This window comes from Egretta garzetta, unplaced genomic scaffold, assembly GCF_000687185.1.
Source record: "Egretta garzetta isolate BGI_Z169 unplaced genomic scaffold, ASM68718v1 scaffold553, whole genome shotgun sequence".
Taxonomy (NCBI): Eukaryota; Metazoa; Chordata; class Aves; order Pelecaniformes; family Ardeidae; genus Egretta; species Egretta garzetta.
In genome coordinates this window covers 2,504,986-2,519,983 of record NW_009259328.1, presented here as the reverse complement: position 1 = coordinate 2,519,983, position 14,998 = coordinate 2,504,986, and the positions used below count along the sequence as shown (strand labels likewise).

Sequence of the window (14,998 nt, the reverse complement as noted above, 5' to 3'; positions counted from 1 at the left end):
GCCCGCCCGGCCCCGTGCTCCTGTGCAACAGAGCGAGGAGTGGCAGCCTGCGGAGGTCCGCTCGGAGGCGAGTACTGAGCTAGAGACCCTGTCCCCCTCCCAGCCGCGCAGGCACAGGCAGAGCCCTGGGTGAGTAGTCTAAGAGCTCCCTTACGCCTCCAGGCAGGCCAGAGCCGGTCAGGCCCCCGTCTCCACATCTCTTTCTTCTTCTATTCTCAGTTGTGTGTCTGGAAGGCGCAGGAGATCTCTGTCCTCTGGTAGGTTAGTCAAGCTGGGATCTTTGCTTGGGGAGGGATTTTTTAAAAGTCTTTGTTGTCTACGCCTTAAAACGATGTCATACTACTAAGTTGTCTGTGTCAACTTGGAAATCTTTTCATTCCCTTGTGCATAAGCTTGCTTCTTTCCGCCCCCCCCCTCCCTTTTTGTTTTTCCTTCTTTACAACTTTTCTACCCTTATGGAGTTGCCTCCTTCATTTTCACCTGCAAATTTATGTAGGTTATAAACCAGTGATAAGCTGAGGGACTTAGTCGTTGAAGGTTATTACTAAGTGACTTAAAACATCTGTATGTTTTTTTCTTTTGTTCTCCCCTAGGCTGAACAGTCATGACAGCTGAAAAGACTATTCCTATAATTAACGGCAAGCCAGATGATGCTTTGGACCCAGAAGCCTCAAGTACCAACCTTGTCCACAGCAATGATAAGAAAGTTCATGAAAGAGGTCACTGGAATAATAAGGTTGAATTTGTGCTTTCTGTGGCAGGGGAGATTATTGGGTTGGGAAATGTGTGGAGATTCCCATATCTTTGCTACAAGAATGGAGGAGGTAAGATTGCATCATATGTTGATTTACAGCTCACCATAAACATGTGGGAAATAAACAGTTAAGAATGCTTTACAGTGATTTCTTGCACTAGTTAAGAGAGAGGTATTCAGGAATTCAGAGTACATGCAGATAGGGAAGTATTAAGCATCTGACAACTAAGAAAAAATGGTTGTGTTTCTTGTTCTTTCTCCCCAAATGTGTGGCTTATTTTCACAAGTTGTTTTTTTTTTTTTTGTGTGTTAGAAAAAAAAATTGAAATTTTTTTTCTGTAAGATTTTTAATGCAGAAGAAGCCAGTGTTCAGTTATAGTAGTACGCTGTGGGTTTTCTTCTGCATGTGAATATGGACCCAAGCATACTTGTCTGACATAGAAAAGAATGTAGCAGTTTATTTTTCACAATAGTATACTTTGGAGAAGATGAAGATTATTTTTTATAATGATACAACTACTGTGTTTTTTTTTTTCTTTGCTGTATGAAAATGTCTTTAACTCAGCCATATGTTTTTTTTCTTAATGCTTCCCAAATCACTACAGTAGGTTAGGGAAAGGTGTAAAAGCTGCCTGTTACTCAAAGAAGAGAACACTATAAAATTTAGCATAAGAATGTTATTTGAGAGAGGCAAGAACAGACTTAACTTCTACAAAAGTATAACGCGTGGTATGTATTGGTTATAGTTGAGTATAAACTATGTAAGATTTGCTTAACTGTCACGTAAGCATGCCAACTGTGACTTGCAAAGCAATGAGGAAAAAGAAGTAAATGAAAAATTTAGTTTAGAATTCTGTGGACTGGATTCAACATTCTCCCCATGCAAGGCCTGAATCAGTGTTAGTGTAAGCATATAGGCTGGGAGAAGAATAGTGTGTTCAGTGGCTGATATGCAAAGATCTGTTCTTGAATGGGTTTGTTTGCTAACAGTGCTGTGCCAAATTTCTTTCCCTTGTCCCTCCAAACATAGGCATGGTTGTCTGAACTCAGGGGTGGGTTTGGCCCATTTTGTCTGCTGTTTCTGTAAGGGTAATGCTACTGTGGAAGATGCATTTATAGATTGCAGCTCCTTTCTGTACTTTGGCAAAACTAAGATAACAAGAGTTCACCTGTTTTCAGAATGATGCTACCAAGCACTGATCTTAGTACATAAATATTAATATGCTGGTTATGATATGCAGAACAGTTTCTTGTTGATTGTCAGAGTTTTCCCAGAGAAATTTTGGCAGAGGAAAAGATAGAAATTTTTTTTTCAGTATATAACGAAGATTTCCTTGTTCATCCAGTAACTATTATATGCCCATTTGTATGTGTGTGCTACCTTGTCAAAATGTGATTTTTATCATTTTTAAGGCTATAACATTAGATAGAAAAAATTCTAACCATGTTTTTGGGTGATTTGACGAGAAAGTAATTACTTCTATATCAAGCTTAATCACCACTCTAGTCTTCAATAATAGAATGAATATGTGTGGTTTAATTGGTCATGTCCTGGCACCATGGGAAGTTTGCCATTGACTTAAATTTTATTCAGTGAGGACTTGGTCTATGACTTGTGGTTTTGTAACTCTCTGGAATGCCCTGCAGGAATTAGACCAGAGTTGGACTTGTTTGATGCATCAGATGTAAATACTGAAAATTACTTAGTGTTTGGTAAGTGAAGACAATGGTAAAATACATAAGCTAGTTATGATATAGCTTGCTAGATACAGAACGAACCTAGAAGCAGATACAGAACGAACCTGGATCTTCTGAGGTCTGACCTCTCTCTGGTACTTACTCCGAGTAGTAAGTACACAGGTAGTGTAGGCATAAGCTTCTATAATTTCAGTTTGTTCTTATGGATATTTAGTGGGTTTTTTAGGAAAAATAATTCATTTGCATGTTTAGAATTAGATATTTCTTGGAATATGATCTGTTTGCAAGCTGGGAAACCTGATGACCTCTAATTTTCACGACGTATACCTGTTGTAGAACAGTGTTGTAAACAGAGTGTCAAAGCTATACTTTGAATTTCAACAAGTTGCCATGTTAAACTCACTATGATTGTGCCTATGAGTGGGCTAAGCTGGATTTCATACTGGCCAGCAGTTTGCCCGGCCTGTAAGGATTTTGTTCAAACCATTTGCACAGTACATCATACAGAGAAACCATGTTTTAGATGCAAGGATTCTGTTCTTTGTGAAATCCGCATGTATTGGTTGAGATGCAGCTGAGATTCAACTGTAGGCAAATTGCCTGGTTGAGGGAAGAGACTACTCATGAAGGGATCTTTCTTGATGTGCTGGGTCTGTAGAAAGAAACTGCAAGTCAAAGCAGCTGAATTTAGTCGTCTCAGCTTTCTAATCAAAGTGACTAAAGCATAACGGTGGTTGCAGGTTGTGGGTATCTAGTGGTGTTTGGGTTTTGGTATGGTTTCTTTTTTAAGATCATGAACGGGATACCTATTTGCCTTGTAGTTGCAGAAATTTTCCTGGTGCATATTCAGAAATATTTTGTTCATGGTTAATATCCTGAGAGAGATTTAGTACTAGAGAGGTAGCTATCAAGGTGCTGTTCAGTAATGATCAAATTGATCTTCAAGAGTCCCACTGAAGGAAGGAAATGCTGCTATTGCTAGTGCTCTAAAGAACTGCTCAATGTACGCAGTGATAGCCAGCACTGTAAAACACATCTTCTTAGGAAAAACTGCATCCACCAAAACTTCTGTGTGTTTAGCGTATCTTGTGTTGATTTGACATGGAATGAATGGTGAGATGCTTACATCATTTACTGGGAGCTTTAAATAATGTTAATTAGTGTTGTGGGACTTTTTGTTTGGGAGCAAGTAGGTTGAGGCCTAGATATAACACACGATGTATGTTGTACTAAACTTTACTTTTATAACTTAATTAGTTAATGCTTTCTAATTTTCCTACAACTTCAGATAAATTATTCTGTGCAGTACTTTGCTGTGCTGATCTGCCTGGTTAAACCAGCAAAACTTTCTTGGTGTAAGTAAAAATGTCAGAATCGGTTTTTTTGTGCTTTCTTCTCAGTGCTTATTTCCTTCTTCCCTTGTCTCAGTCTAAACCAATATAGTGGCTTGCTTTCCACCTCATCCTTTAACTCGTCAGGAGGAACGAGGAAAAAAAGTCTTTATGCCTTGTATATTAGCGGATTCTCTATGTAGCCAAAAGGCTGTATTTTATTCCTTATTATTTAGGTTCAGTTCTAAATGGCATACATAAAATCTACATTATTATCAAGTGACATTATATCTAGCATGTATCCTCTCTATTTTTTTGCTTCAGCATACTTCAAAGCCATTTTCTTTAGGTGTCATACCTAATAACATGATCAATCATTAAATAATACAATGCTTCTGCTATGTGTTAATCAATAAGAGAAGATTTTTGTTGTTATATACAACACTTCAGCATTGAATTGTACTATTCATTATCTATGCTGGAGTTTACTGTCAGCATCTAACAAAAATGTTGATGGTTTGATTTTTATTTTTTTTTTCCTACAATTTCACATTAGTATTTCTAGCTGATAAGGCCAAGCCCTGCTTTCCTGTTCTTGTAAGTAGTTCTAAAGTTTATTTCATTATTCCCTTTTCATGATCCTTATCAGGCATATCCAAATAATGTACAAATGACTTACTGGATTTAATTTCCATAACACCTCTTCATCCCTGCTTTCCTGAGAAAAGCAAGGAAGAGAAGGTAATGTAGACTGACTTGGTGATGATCAGAGCAGAACTGTGTGGCTGAGCAAGACTCTGGTCTTTCCTGTGTTTGAGACACATGAGCAGAATTTAGTTTATGCTGAGGAACTTTGGTCTGGTCTTTTTTTAGTCCATGACATTGGCTTACTGGTTAACTTTTGGTTCTTGGGGCCAGAAGTGAACACTTTCATCACGGTGCCTGAGAGGTGGCTAATAGGTGATCCTTCCTTTATTAAGAAAATTAATTTCTCACTATGCTGTCAAGGAACTGTATTCATTATAACCAATATCCCCCTCAATGTTTGCTTTTAGGTGCTTTCCTCATCCCATATGTTGTTTTTTTTATTTGCTGTGGAATCCCCGTATTTTTCTTGGAAACGGCCTTGGGACAGTTTACTAGTGAAGGAGGCATTACATGCTGGAGGAAAGTTTGTCCTCTATTTGAAGGTAACAAACAATTCTGTGTTCTACTGCAAAAGAATGCATTAAATTTAAAGAAAACAAATTGTATCAAAACTGAAGTTAAGATATAAAGTAGTAAGCATTTGTTTTTAAATTACCTGAAAAGTAAAAGTTTTCTATTGTGTTTCACTTTTTTTTTCTCTAGGCATTGGATATGCTACCCAAGTTATAGAGGCACATCTAAATGTGTATTACATCATCATTTTAGCATGGGCTATCTTCTATTTGTTTAACTGCTTTACTACAGAGCTTCCTTGGGCTACCTGTGGGCATGAATGGAATACAGGTACGACCTCAGCAGAGACTGTTGCTATACAAATACTTCCAAGTAATTGATTAACATATTAAAATGTCAGGAACAAAACTATTCTGCTTGAGAAGTCTGCGGAAATGAGCCAATCACATCACGCTACACCATGATAAAGGAATTCTGGAGTGAAGACTTACTCATACCTTTTTGATTTAGGTCATTGTGTAAGCCTTTGTTCCTGCAGAATATAATGTCAGATAGAAGATGACTTCTGATTTTGTTAATTCTGTAAGATATTCTGGCTAAATCCCAAGACTCTCATTTGAAATCATATTCTATTCTCCCTGAATACAGTAAGTGAATTCTACTGAATAGCTGATGACAGGTTATATTCATGCTCTTTCACTCTAATGAAATCAGGAGGGGTTGTGATGGAGAGGAAAATACTAAATGTGGAACTTTGGATTCGCTCTTTTTAATACCAGATGTTGAGGGATAATGTTCATCAAGCTACTTCTGAAAACATAGTCACATAAATAATCCTTACTCCATGCAAAGTGGTCTCCTACCTGAAAGATGAGGTGTGTATTTGTAACGTATTTGCAGTATAGGGCTCTGCATCTGTCCTCTCATAGATATTTTTATCTCTAATGCTCTACTTACTGCAGTTGAAGATCACAAATATCTATGGGGAGGGATACAAAACAATGCCCTTATTTCCATCTTCCTGAAATTTTTGCATTTATTCCTTGTATTGCTGTCTGATTTCAAATCATGTACCAATTGCACTGTCTTTCATGGTTTTTATTAATTGGTCATTACTGTGGTCTTAGATCACTCCTAAAGCTATCTGAAATCTTGCAGTTTAGGTTGTGTTAGGGAACTAGTCTTGGGCCTAATAGACGTGGAAAACTTCAGTATCAATTTTGGCAACCCTGCAAAGGAGTTTAGCCAATGATTGCTGTTCAAATACTGTTAACTCAGCAATGCTGAGCTGCTTTGATTTCCCTTTTTCCGTATTAGAGATGATAATAATAAGCCAGAGTGACTTTTCACTTGCTGTATTAAGGCAAAATGGAAACTTGTTCATTGGCCATTGAACCAGCAGTTGGAGTAGGAGTACGTTGTAATTCCTAATCCATTGCCTCAGTTTCTCAAAGCGTCTTTCTTCTGCTTCCAATATTTTATTGGCCCTTGCCACTGCAGCTGTGCCTTTGGAACATGTTAGAGGAGGATGTAGCATACTGCATGGATATTTTTCTGGGATAGGCCTGTGATGTGGTGATCAAAATACAGTGTTGCAGAAGTAGCAGCTGTGACGTTTTTGTGTACCTAGAAATCCCTTAACCACATAGAGAAAATGTTTTACAGAATGGTGACTTTGAGATGCATAAACTAGAAGATGCGCAAGTAGAAATGTACTTACATGTCAATATAGCAAACTCTTTTTTTGTTCTTTTATAGAAAACTGTGTGGAATTTCAAAAACTTAATATGAGCAACTGCAGTCAAGTCTCTTTACAAAATGCCACTTCTCCAGTGATGGAATTCTGGGAGTAAGTGCACATAAAGTTTATGTTTGATCAGACTATTCATTATCTTCCAATATTTTGACTATTTACACATGATTAGATACCTTGTAACCCTATAGCACTCAGTGATGTGAGTTCAGATGGAAATTTTCTCACACAGTCAAAGAGAGTCAGGATGAGAGGTTAAACTTTTTTTTTTTTTCTTTAGAGGATGCAAGGAAAGGAATTCCATATCCTGAAAGAACATAGAACAAAGTGTGCCGCTTGCTTGGGAGCTTGGCTTCTGTTGCTGGAGGAAAGAGCCTCAAACTCATACTAATGAGGAGGCAGAGGTGAAAGAAAGAGGATAATTTTAAATATTTCTTGGTTTTTTTCCCCCAGCTTGTTTCTTCTCTTAAGAGTATGAGTTTTGCATCTCCATCCTTTTCTGAGCTAACTAATACTTTGGCTTTATCTCATTATTTTTTAAAGGACTATGTAAGTGTTAGTTATTTAGCTATAATAATGGGAGAGTTTAACTCTCTTGTGTCTCCTTGATTCTTATTTCTAGTCAGAGTAATAGAAGAGAACTGTATCTTTACAAAATATGGTCTAATTTTGTGATGACTTTTTTTTTCTATAAATATTTAATTAGTGCATGTGCAGTCGCATATTTGTTCCTTGCAGGGTGCAGTGTGTGCTAAGACGGTAATAGAAATGGAATGTTACTTCTAATACTAAGTAATCTTACAATTCAAAGTGTGTTACAAAATTCTGGGTTACTAAAATTTCTTGAGGGCCCATTCTAATCTCAATAATTTTATAATTAAGATAGACCCTTATTCTGAGCTCTGATTTATGTTCAGGATGGCAATAGTTACACTTTGAAAGGACCATAAATTAAGGCTGTCTTTGAAGGAAAAACTCTACATTGACACCATTTTCTTGAATGTTAGCATATGCTATTGTCTTTGTCCCTGAACCTCTTTGTCTTGCTACATCACTTACCATAGCCTTCATGGGGGTGGTAGTTGTTGCTTCAGTAAGTAATACTGTTTTATTTTAAAATAAAAAAGAAGAAACCCAAAGCCAAATTAAATCTGAACAAGGCATAAAAAAATGCATACATTTTCTGGTTAAAAATATCATTTATTTTCTGTCAAAATCTGAACACCTAACATGTTAAATCAAAATATACCTACTCTACCCGCTTCCAAGCTAATGTTTCAGAATAAACAAGAGTTTCTTAGGTGGCACCTCTTATTCCTATGACTTCATCATTTTAACAGAAATATCTTACAGTTCTTTGGGATAACTAGAACTAAGTTTTCATATAATTAGAGTAAATTAACAAATTATTTTCTCCAGTACTAGCCTTATTTACACACTGTGTTTATTTGCTTATTCAATACTATCAAAACCTCAGCAATTTATGGTAACTCTAGTTATCCAGGGAAGTAGGCAACATACAGTTGAATTACATGGAGGGCACAGACTAAGTTTTATATCCTCATGTTTTTACGGTTTGGGGGTTTTTTTTGTTGGTGCTCATCTTCGGATTGCCTAAATTCCCATGTTAGTGTTATTTTGATGCACATTTTAAGCATGTCCCCTTCTTAGAATGGTCTAAAAATGAAGCTAAACAAGATTCTATAGCTAAACTTCGATTCGAGTTTCAGTGGGTTTTAAATCCTTAAAATTTTGGACTTTTGCCTACCTGATTTTTGCTTAGTTAGGAATGAATTATGAAACTAGAAGGGATAATCAGATTTAGTCTTTTCTCTAACTTGTTTTACAGTCTTGTGTATACCAAGTTGAAAATACACACTCCAAAACTTTTAAAATCACAAATACCAAAAGAGAAGGTAAACAAAAATAAATAATAAAGTATTGAAACTTTTTTCTTTGTTGTGTTGTGGACAAAGGTTTCGTAATGCTAACAGTTCACTGGCCAAAATAGGTTAAAATACTAAGCTTACCTACTTTCTGTGTCCAAGCAAAACTGAAGTTGCATAGCTTTAAATGTAAGTAGGTACGACGTTGCATGGCTTCAAAATTTAAAATAGACATGACAGACTAGTTGAGAAGTGGAAGAGCGAGCTTTATTAAATATCAGGACTGATTTTGCATTAAAATAACTAATTGGAAAGAATAGAAGATTATAATTAAGTTATATGTCTTAAATATATCAGACAAAAGTGCACAGTAGAGATCATTGTGATATCTGCACTGCACATCTATACACAAACTAGGTATTACGAAGTAAATATATTACTAGACTAGTAAAATTGTCCAGCAGCTCATCTTGTAGTCTGTAGATAACTGTTACCAAAAATGTTATTTCAGTTAGCCAGAGGTCTTGGTCGCATGATGTTGCTTTACTCCTTTATAAATTCTGGTGTCAGGAACCATAAATTTATTGAGAGACTCTTTTTTTTTGAAACAAATAGGAAAAGGGAAGTTGATGGGCTAGACTGCACAGAGCAGATGCTCAGTGCTATTTTCAGAACTCGTGTGGATAGTGTGTGAGAATCTTCATTGCTGCAATAGCCAATCACAGGACTAAATTCATTTGCATAAGGACCAGGTTCGTTGCAATTAAGTTGATGCCTGTGAAGGGAAGGGGGAGGTTCTAGGTTTCTTCTGAACAACCACACCACATTCAAAACCTTTACACTTTGCTCTCTGCAATGTCCAGTCTGCAATTCCTCTAAGTCATGGCCACATACAGCCAATTTATTGTGTAAAGGGTCAGCTGGGGGAAAAAAAAGTTTGGGGTTTGTTTTGGTGGCGCTTTTTTTTTTATCTGTTACCATCTACTCTTGAGACAATCTGTGAATTAGAGTGGTACTTATTGTGAATAGTGATTCTGCTTGCTTACTGTATGTGATCTCATTTACATCTAGAACTGAATACTGCATTTGTAAACTGTCAGGGTGATATTATGTCTTTCCTTTGATAATCATATCGCATTACCATAGTCTTCTAGAGTATTCACAGTATCTTCAGGTTCGTTTAATTTAAAAAAAAAAAAACAACAAAACAAACAACAAACCAACAAAAATGCTTGGGGAAGACTCAGTATTCCACAACTGCATGTTTTAGCAGTGCTATGTGTTTCTTTCAAGCCCAGTGCTCTCAGTCCGAGTTAATAATTCTGAGGGATATACAGGTTGCTATGTATCACACAGCAGACTAGACTGGCATTATGGAAATGCCAGCAGAGGTTAGTAGCAGGGGCACAAGTTGGATTTGGTTTTGTGTGCGCGCACGTGTGTAAATGAATACACCAGGCCCAAAAGGATGTCTTTACTTCTGGTTTTGAAAAGGAGTTCATTCTTTGTTTCTGTCTCTCTTTCTCCCCCATTTAACTACTAGTACTAGGTCTTTTCCATCATCTAGGCTAGAAGGCTCAGCCCTTATTTATTCATGACTGGAAGCAAATCCAAATCCTCAGTTGGTTTGAGGATTGCAGATAAACACTTCAGCCTTTCAGCTGAAATATTTCTAGCTTTTATTGTTTCTGTGGCCTTGGCTGCTCTTGAAGTTAATGCTGAAATCAAACAGCCACTCACCCAAGTGCAGAGGTGACTGAGGGGCTACTTTGCAGTACTGTGAGGGGCTACTTTGCAGTACTGTGAGGGGCTACTTTGCAGTACTGTGAGGGGCTACTTTGCAGTACTGTGAGGGGTTACTTTGCAGTACTGTGAAGCTTTCCTGGCACACAGACTAGTAGTTACCCTTTCTCAGGTCTGTATAGAGGATACTGTTTCCTTGCTACTGTAGCAGGTACAGGCTCACTTCCCCTGATAATTCAACATACTCTACCAGCTTTGGCTGGGTCACACAGAGGGTGAAGGCCTATTTATTGTCTTGGATTGTTTGTTTGTTTCAATAAAAAAAAAAAAGCTAAGACTTTAGAGATAAATACTGCAGTCCTAGATGCTCCTTTCCTTTTGATACACTCAGAAGAATCTTGTATGTGCAAGGATCTAAAAAATTAAAATATTTTTGTAAGCCTGTGACTGACAAGGACTTATTTTCACTGTGTAGCTACAGATGGTCTGGTCTGGAGGAGCAGTAGGCAAAGTCTGGGAGTTGGGAACCTCTTGTTTTCCTGCTTAGAAATATCTATCCCTGTTAGTGTTTTAAGACTTTTGAGTTAGCAGACTTGCCACTAACTACAGGTATGAGCGTTGACAACTCTGGGAAAAATTAGATTAAAATTTCTTATCTTACTTAAGAAGACCGTGCAAGCCATAGCCTTGAAGTTGTACATTCCATCTGTGTGTATGGTTTTCTAAGGTAACTAGCTGAATTGATCAACATTCACTTTTTATTCTTCGAACACTCTGATGTTGTGTTCCAAAGGACAGGCAAGAGTCTGAAACTTCACTTTTCATTTCATGCTGGTGCCCAGCATTCAGAGACTGTCCAGTTAATTACCATTTATGGCGTTTGTCTCATCTTAATCGTATAGCTTGATTATGAGTTTTCTAAGGAAAAAATAGTAATAATTTCAAGGTATGGCACATGGAACTTTTAGTGTCCAAAATTTAAACAGTTAATAGTGGTAGCTGAAGTAATAGTAGAGGTGTTGATAATTTCCGATATGTTAAAGCAGTTCCATGAAAGAGAGATGTGGCTATGGATGAGGCTATGTTTACAGCCTGGGAAACAGAATAAAGAGGAGAAGATCCTCTACTCCATTGTTCCGTATGCTTTCATAGGAGAGGAAATTGCCTGGCAGGTGTAGGAGGCAGCAACCATGTCTGTGTACTTTTAGCTGCTACTCCAGTCTGTCACCATGGTCAGGAATTTGAGGTTTCTAGTGCCTGGGAAGGGAGCTGGATAGACACAGGGTCCATGGTTTTGTAGTTGATTCCACCTCAATAGTTTTTTACTGGCTGTATAAAAACAACTTAGTCCTCTGTTAAAGAAGGTCTAGTTGTTGGCCTGTCATTCTCTGGAGGGGGTGACACATCCTTAGGATTTCCAAGTAAAGCCTAGTGAGAAAAAAAAACTTTTTTTTTGTCTAGGGAAAAGAAAAGGAGCTGTTCTAAGCAAAGAGGAAAAGGCACAAAACCTTTCCTTGCAAAGTCAAAAAGAGTTTTCCTGTTTTATTCAGGCTGCAAATGACTGCAGGAGTCACATTGTGGTTAATCCCACTATCCTATGAAAAGTCATTAGCAAGTTAAGCCTGATCCTGCAGTGCTCAGTACCCAGAGACCTTCAGCACCTCCCAGAACTAAGCCCTTTGTGCATGTTTTGTAGAACATTGAGTTGTGCCAGACTTGCTCGTTTCTCTTCAGTTTATAAGAGGCTGTGTGAAAATTGCTTTTTGTTTGGAGTCACGTGAGCTCTTCGTCTGGATTTGCCTCAAAACCACTGACTTTGCCTGGTTTCAGCTGAAAGAAGTAAATGGGGTAGGTGTCAAAATGCTAAGCTGACCTTAAAGTGCAAAGTCAAGTATTTGGGTATTAGGAAATACTAGAATTAAGGTTGTGCGATTTTTAAGTTCACATCTTTTATGAATATGATCATCTTTTGTTGAAGAACAACCTCATATTGTTTTCATAGATCTGCTTTGTTCTTGCTAGAGGATGGATAGGGAAGAAACACTGTGCAGGTATTCAATATTTTGTTGTTCTTATCTTTGTTCATTTTCTTATGTTTCATACTCTCATTATTATTAGGTTCCTGCTCTGCTGACAAAGTTATTAATTTAATCAAGGCTTGCTATGGTGCTCATGGTGTCAATAGCTTTGCAATCAGTTTTCTTGATTGTTTACACATTCATTTATCTTCACAAAATCTCTATAAGGTCAAATTATTCCCATTTTACAGAAGGGGATATGAGTTACAGAGAGTAAAAGTGCTAAGTATGAAAGGTCCAAGACATTTTTTCATACTGTTTAGCATTGGTGCAAGTTTTATTTCAATTAAGAAAGAAGAAAATGTACACAAGTCAGCTTTGTCAAAGATAAAAATAAGAAAAAGTCACTTAATTGAAGACAACATGAAATTTCTTTGAAACAAGTAATTTCTATTTCATTGCAAACAAAACATTTTGTGCACTTGCCTGAAAATCTAAGGGAATTATTTAAAAAAAAAAAAAGAGCAGTAATTTTTGTGGTCTTTGTTCTAATGACAGTATTTAGAAGGTTCTCTTCATTGTATTTTGCTTGCAAGAAGTTTGAACTGTTATGTTCCACTTCCTTGAATGTGTTCTGTATGGGGTGGGAATTTCACCATCTTCTCTTGAACTTGCACTGCTTTGTATGAAGGTTAAATAATCATGGGGTATAGACTAGTATGGTAACATCTTGCTTCTTGGGTGTTTGCCTTGGCCAGAAGTTTACAGGATAATTCTCCATCTGTCTCAGTACTTACTTAGATGGTTTAGATGGAAGAGGATACTTGAGGACAAGAAGGATTGAGGTAGACTATTGTGATACTTTATAGGTTAATAGACCATCCAGTTCCAGTCTTTATGCCAATAAATATTTGATTGTTTATAGACAGTACTAAAAGGAGAGAATGAAAGCTTTTTCTGAATCCACCTACTGCAGAATAGCAGGAAGCTTGATAGCTAGGGAGTTATCTTGGTTGAAAACCTTATAGGCTTTAGGGTAGAGAAGGGCTATGAATATAGGTTTCCAGCATGATGGGTGAGCTTTTTGATTGTTCATTCCCTATCCTAGCCTCTTCTCTCTGTTTAAAAAACAGCTCTTCATTCCCCATGTTTCTTATCTTACTTCTGGACACTTTGAAAGGTCTATTCAGAGGGAACCTAAGTGTTAGCATTGATTTCTGGGACATTGGTGAGCTATCTCAGCTCTTACCTTAATTCCTCAATTATTTGTTACTCCCTGGTCCATGCTAGTGCCTACCTGGCATCCTCACCACAACTATCCAGTTTAGTATCCTTCCCTAGGATTACATCCAGTCCTGCCATTCCCACATATACTTCCACTGCTGTCTCTTCTTTGTATTCTAATTCATTCTAACTGCTTTTCTTGGGCAGTTCAAATTGTCCTCTGACTTGTCTCTAAATCAGGTATATTACTGCTTCCCACCTCCAGCCACCTGGTCCCAGTTGTTTTATCCAGCCAGTTGTCCACTCCCCAAACTTGCATCTAGTCTCGGGATGGCTGCTTACTGGTCTCCAGTCTTAACTCCCTAAAATGCTTCACCTGTGAGTTCCCTAAATTAATTGGCCACCTAATCACACACTGCTCCTCCTCCTGCTAATTGCTTCTCTTCCTCTCCCCATGCCTATCTGCTAGTGTGAGAAAGACTGGCCTTCTTGTCCAGGCAGTCTCAGTCCTTCAAGTCTCCCTAACTCCCAGTCTTCCAGGTGTTTTTTAACTCCCTGATGTTCCGTAAATTGTGCGAGGTTAGTAAGTATGCAGCGTTACAGCATTCAGATGGAGGAATCTAGGAAGATTTTATCTGTATCCTGATGAAGTCTGTTGGCAATGTGTTGTCACTTTTTCTTCAATGACAGGGCTGCCACGTTATTGCAATAAATATTTTTCCTATGCCTGTGTTTTGGGTGCAGCCAGAAATTACTGTTAACATTTTTGAAGCTAATTATTGTAAAAACCTTTGTTTAAACAGTAGGAGTCTGAATAAATATATTTGTATCTGAAAACAGGATTTTATAATGGACAGTTTTAAATAATAAAAATTTGGTGTTAGGAGACACACCTTTATGTTTTGGAAAAGTAACTTTAAAATGCTACAAACTCCTCTTCAGTAGTTGTATGTCATTAAGGTAATAAAAAACTTTGATTATGAAGGTACCATGAACAAATTTTTGCTTTTATTTTGCTAGTTATATAGAATGATACTGTTATTTCAGATATAGTTCATAAAACATTTATTTCACTATCTACTTCTTAGAATGTCTTTTGGGAATTTGTAGTATTTGGTTCCTACAATAAAATATAGAAAAGTTTTGGCCTGCAGTGTTGGCAAAAATAGAAATTACATTTTTGTAACAAAGATGAGCTATTTAAAAAACACAATTGTAGAAGTTCTAGAAATATTATTATTACCTATCAATAGTTAGAAAACATGCACAGGGAGCTGGGTGGTGTGCTTAAAAACCTGTGACTTCTAGAAGCTGCTGGCTCAGATATTCAGTTTTGCTGAAGAATGCTGACCTTTTTATTTTTTTAAGAATCTGTAACATTAAGGGCATTTTCATCATTGTTGTTAACGTAGGAGTGTGTCTTTAAAGAT

General features: G+C 37.2%; 1 protein-coding gene across 1 annotated transcript in view; it reads left to right on the top strand.

Moving 5' to 3' along the window:
• Positions 1-604: 604 nt before the first annotated feature.
• Positions 605-14,998, top strand: part of SLC6A11 (solute carrier family 6 member 11) — a 106,689-nt gene continuing 92,295 nt past the window's right edge. Inside the window, exons 1-4 of the mRNA XM_009636644.2 lie at positions 605-824; positions 4,839-4,973; positions 5,134-5,274; positions 6,703-6,793. Coding sequence (XP_009634939.1) covers positions 605-824; positions 4,839-4,973; positions 5,134-5,274; positions 6,703-6,793 — 587 coding nt within the window. The remainder of the gene's footprint in view (positions 825-4,838; positions 4,974-5,133; positions 5,275-6,702; positions 6,794-14,998) is intronic.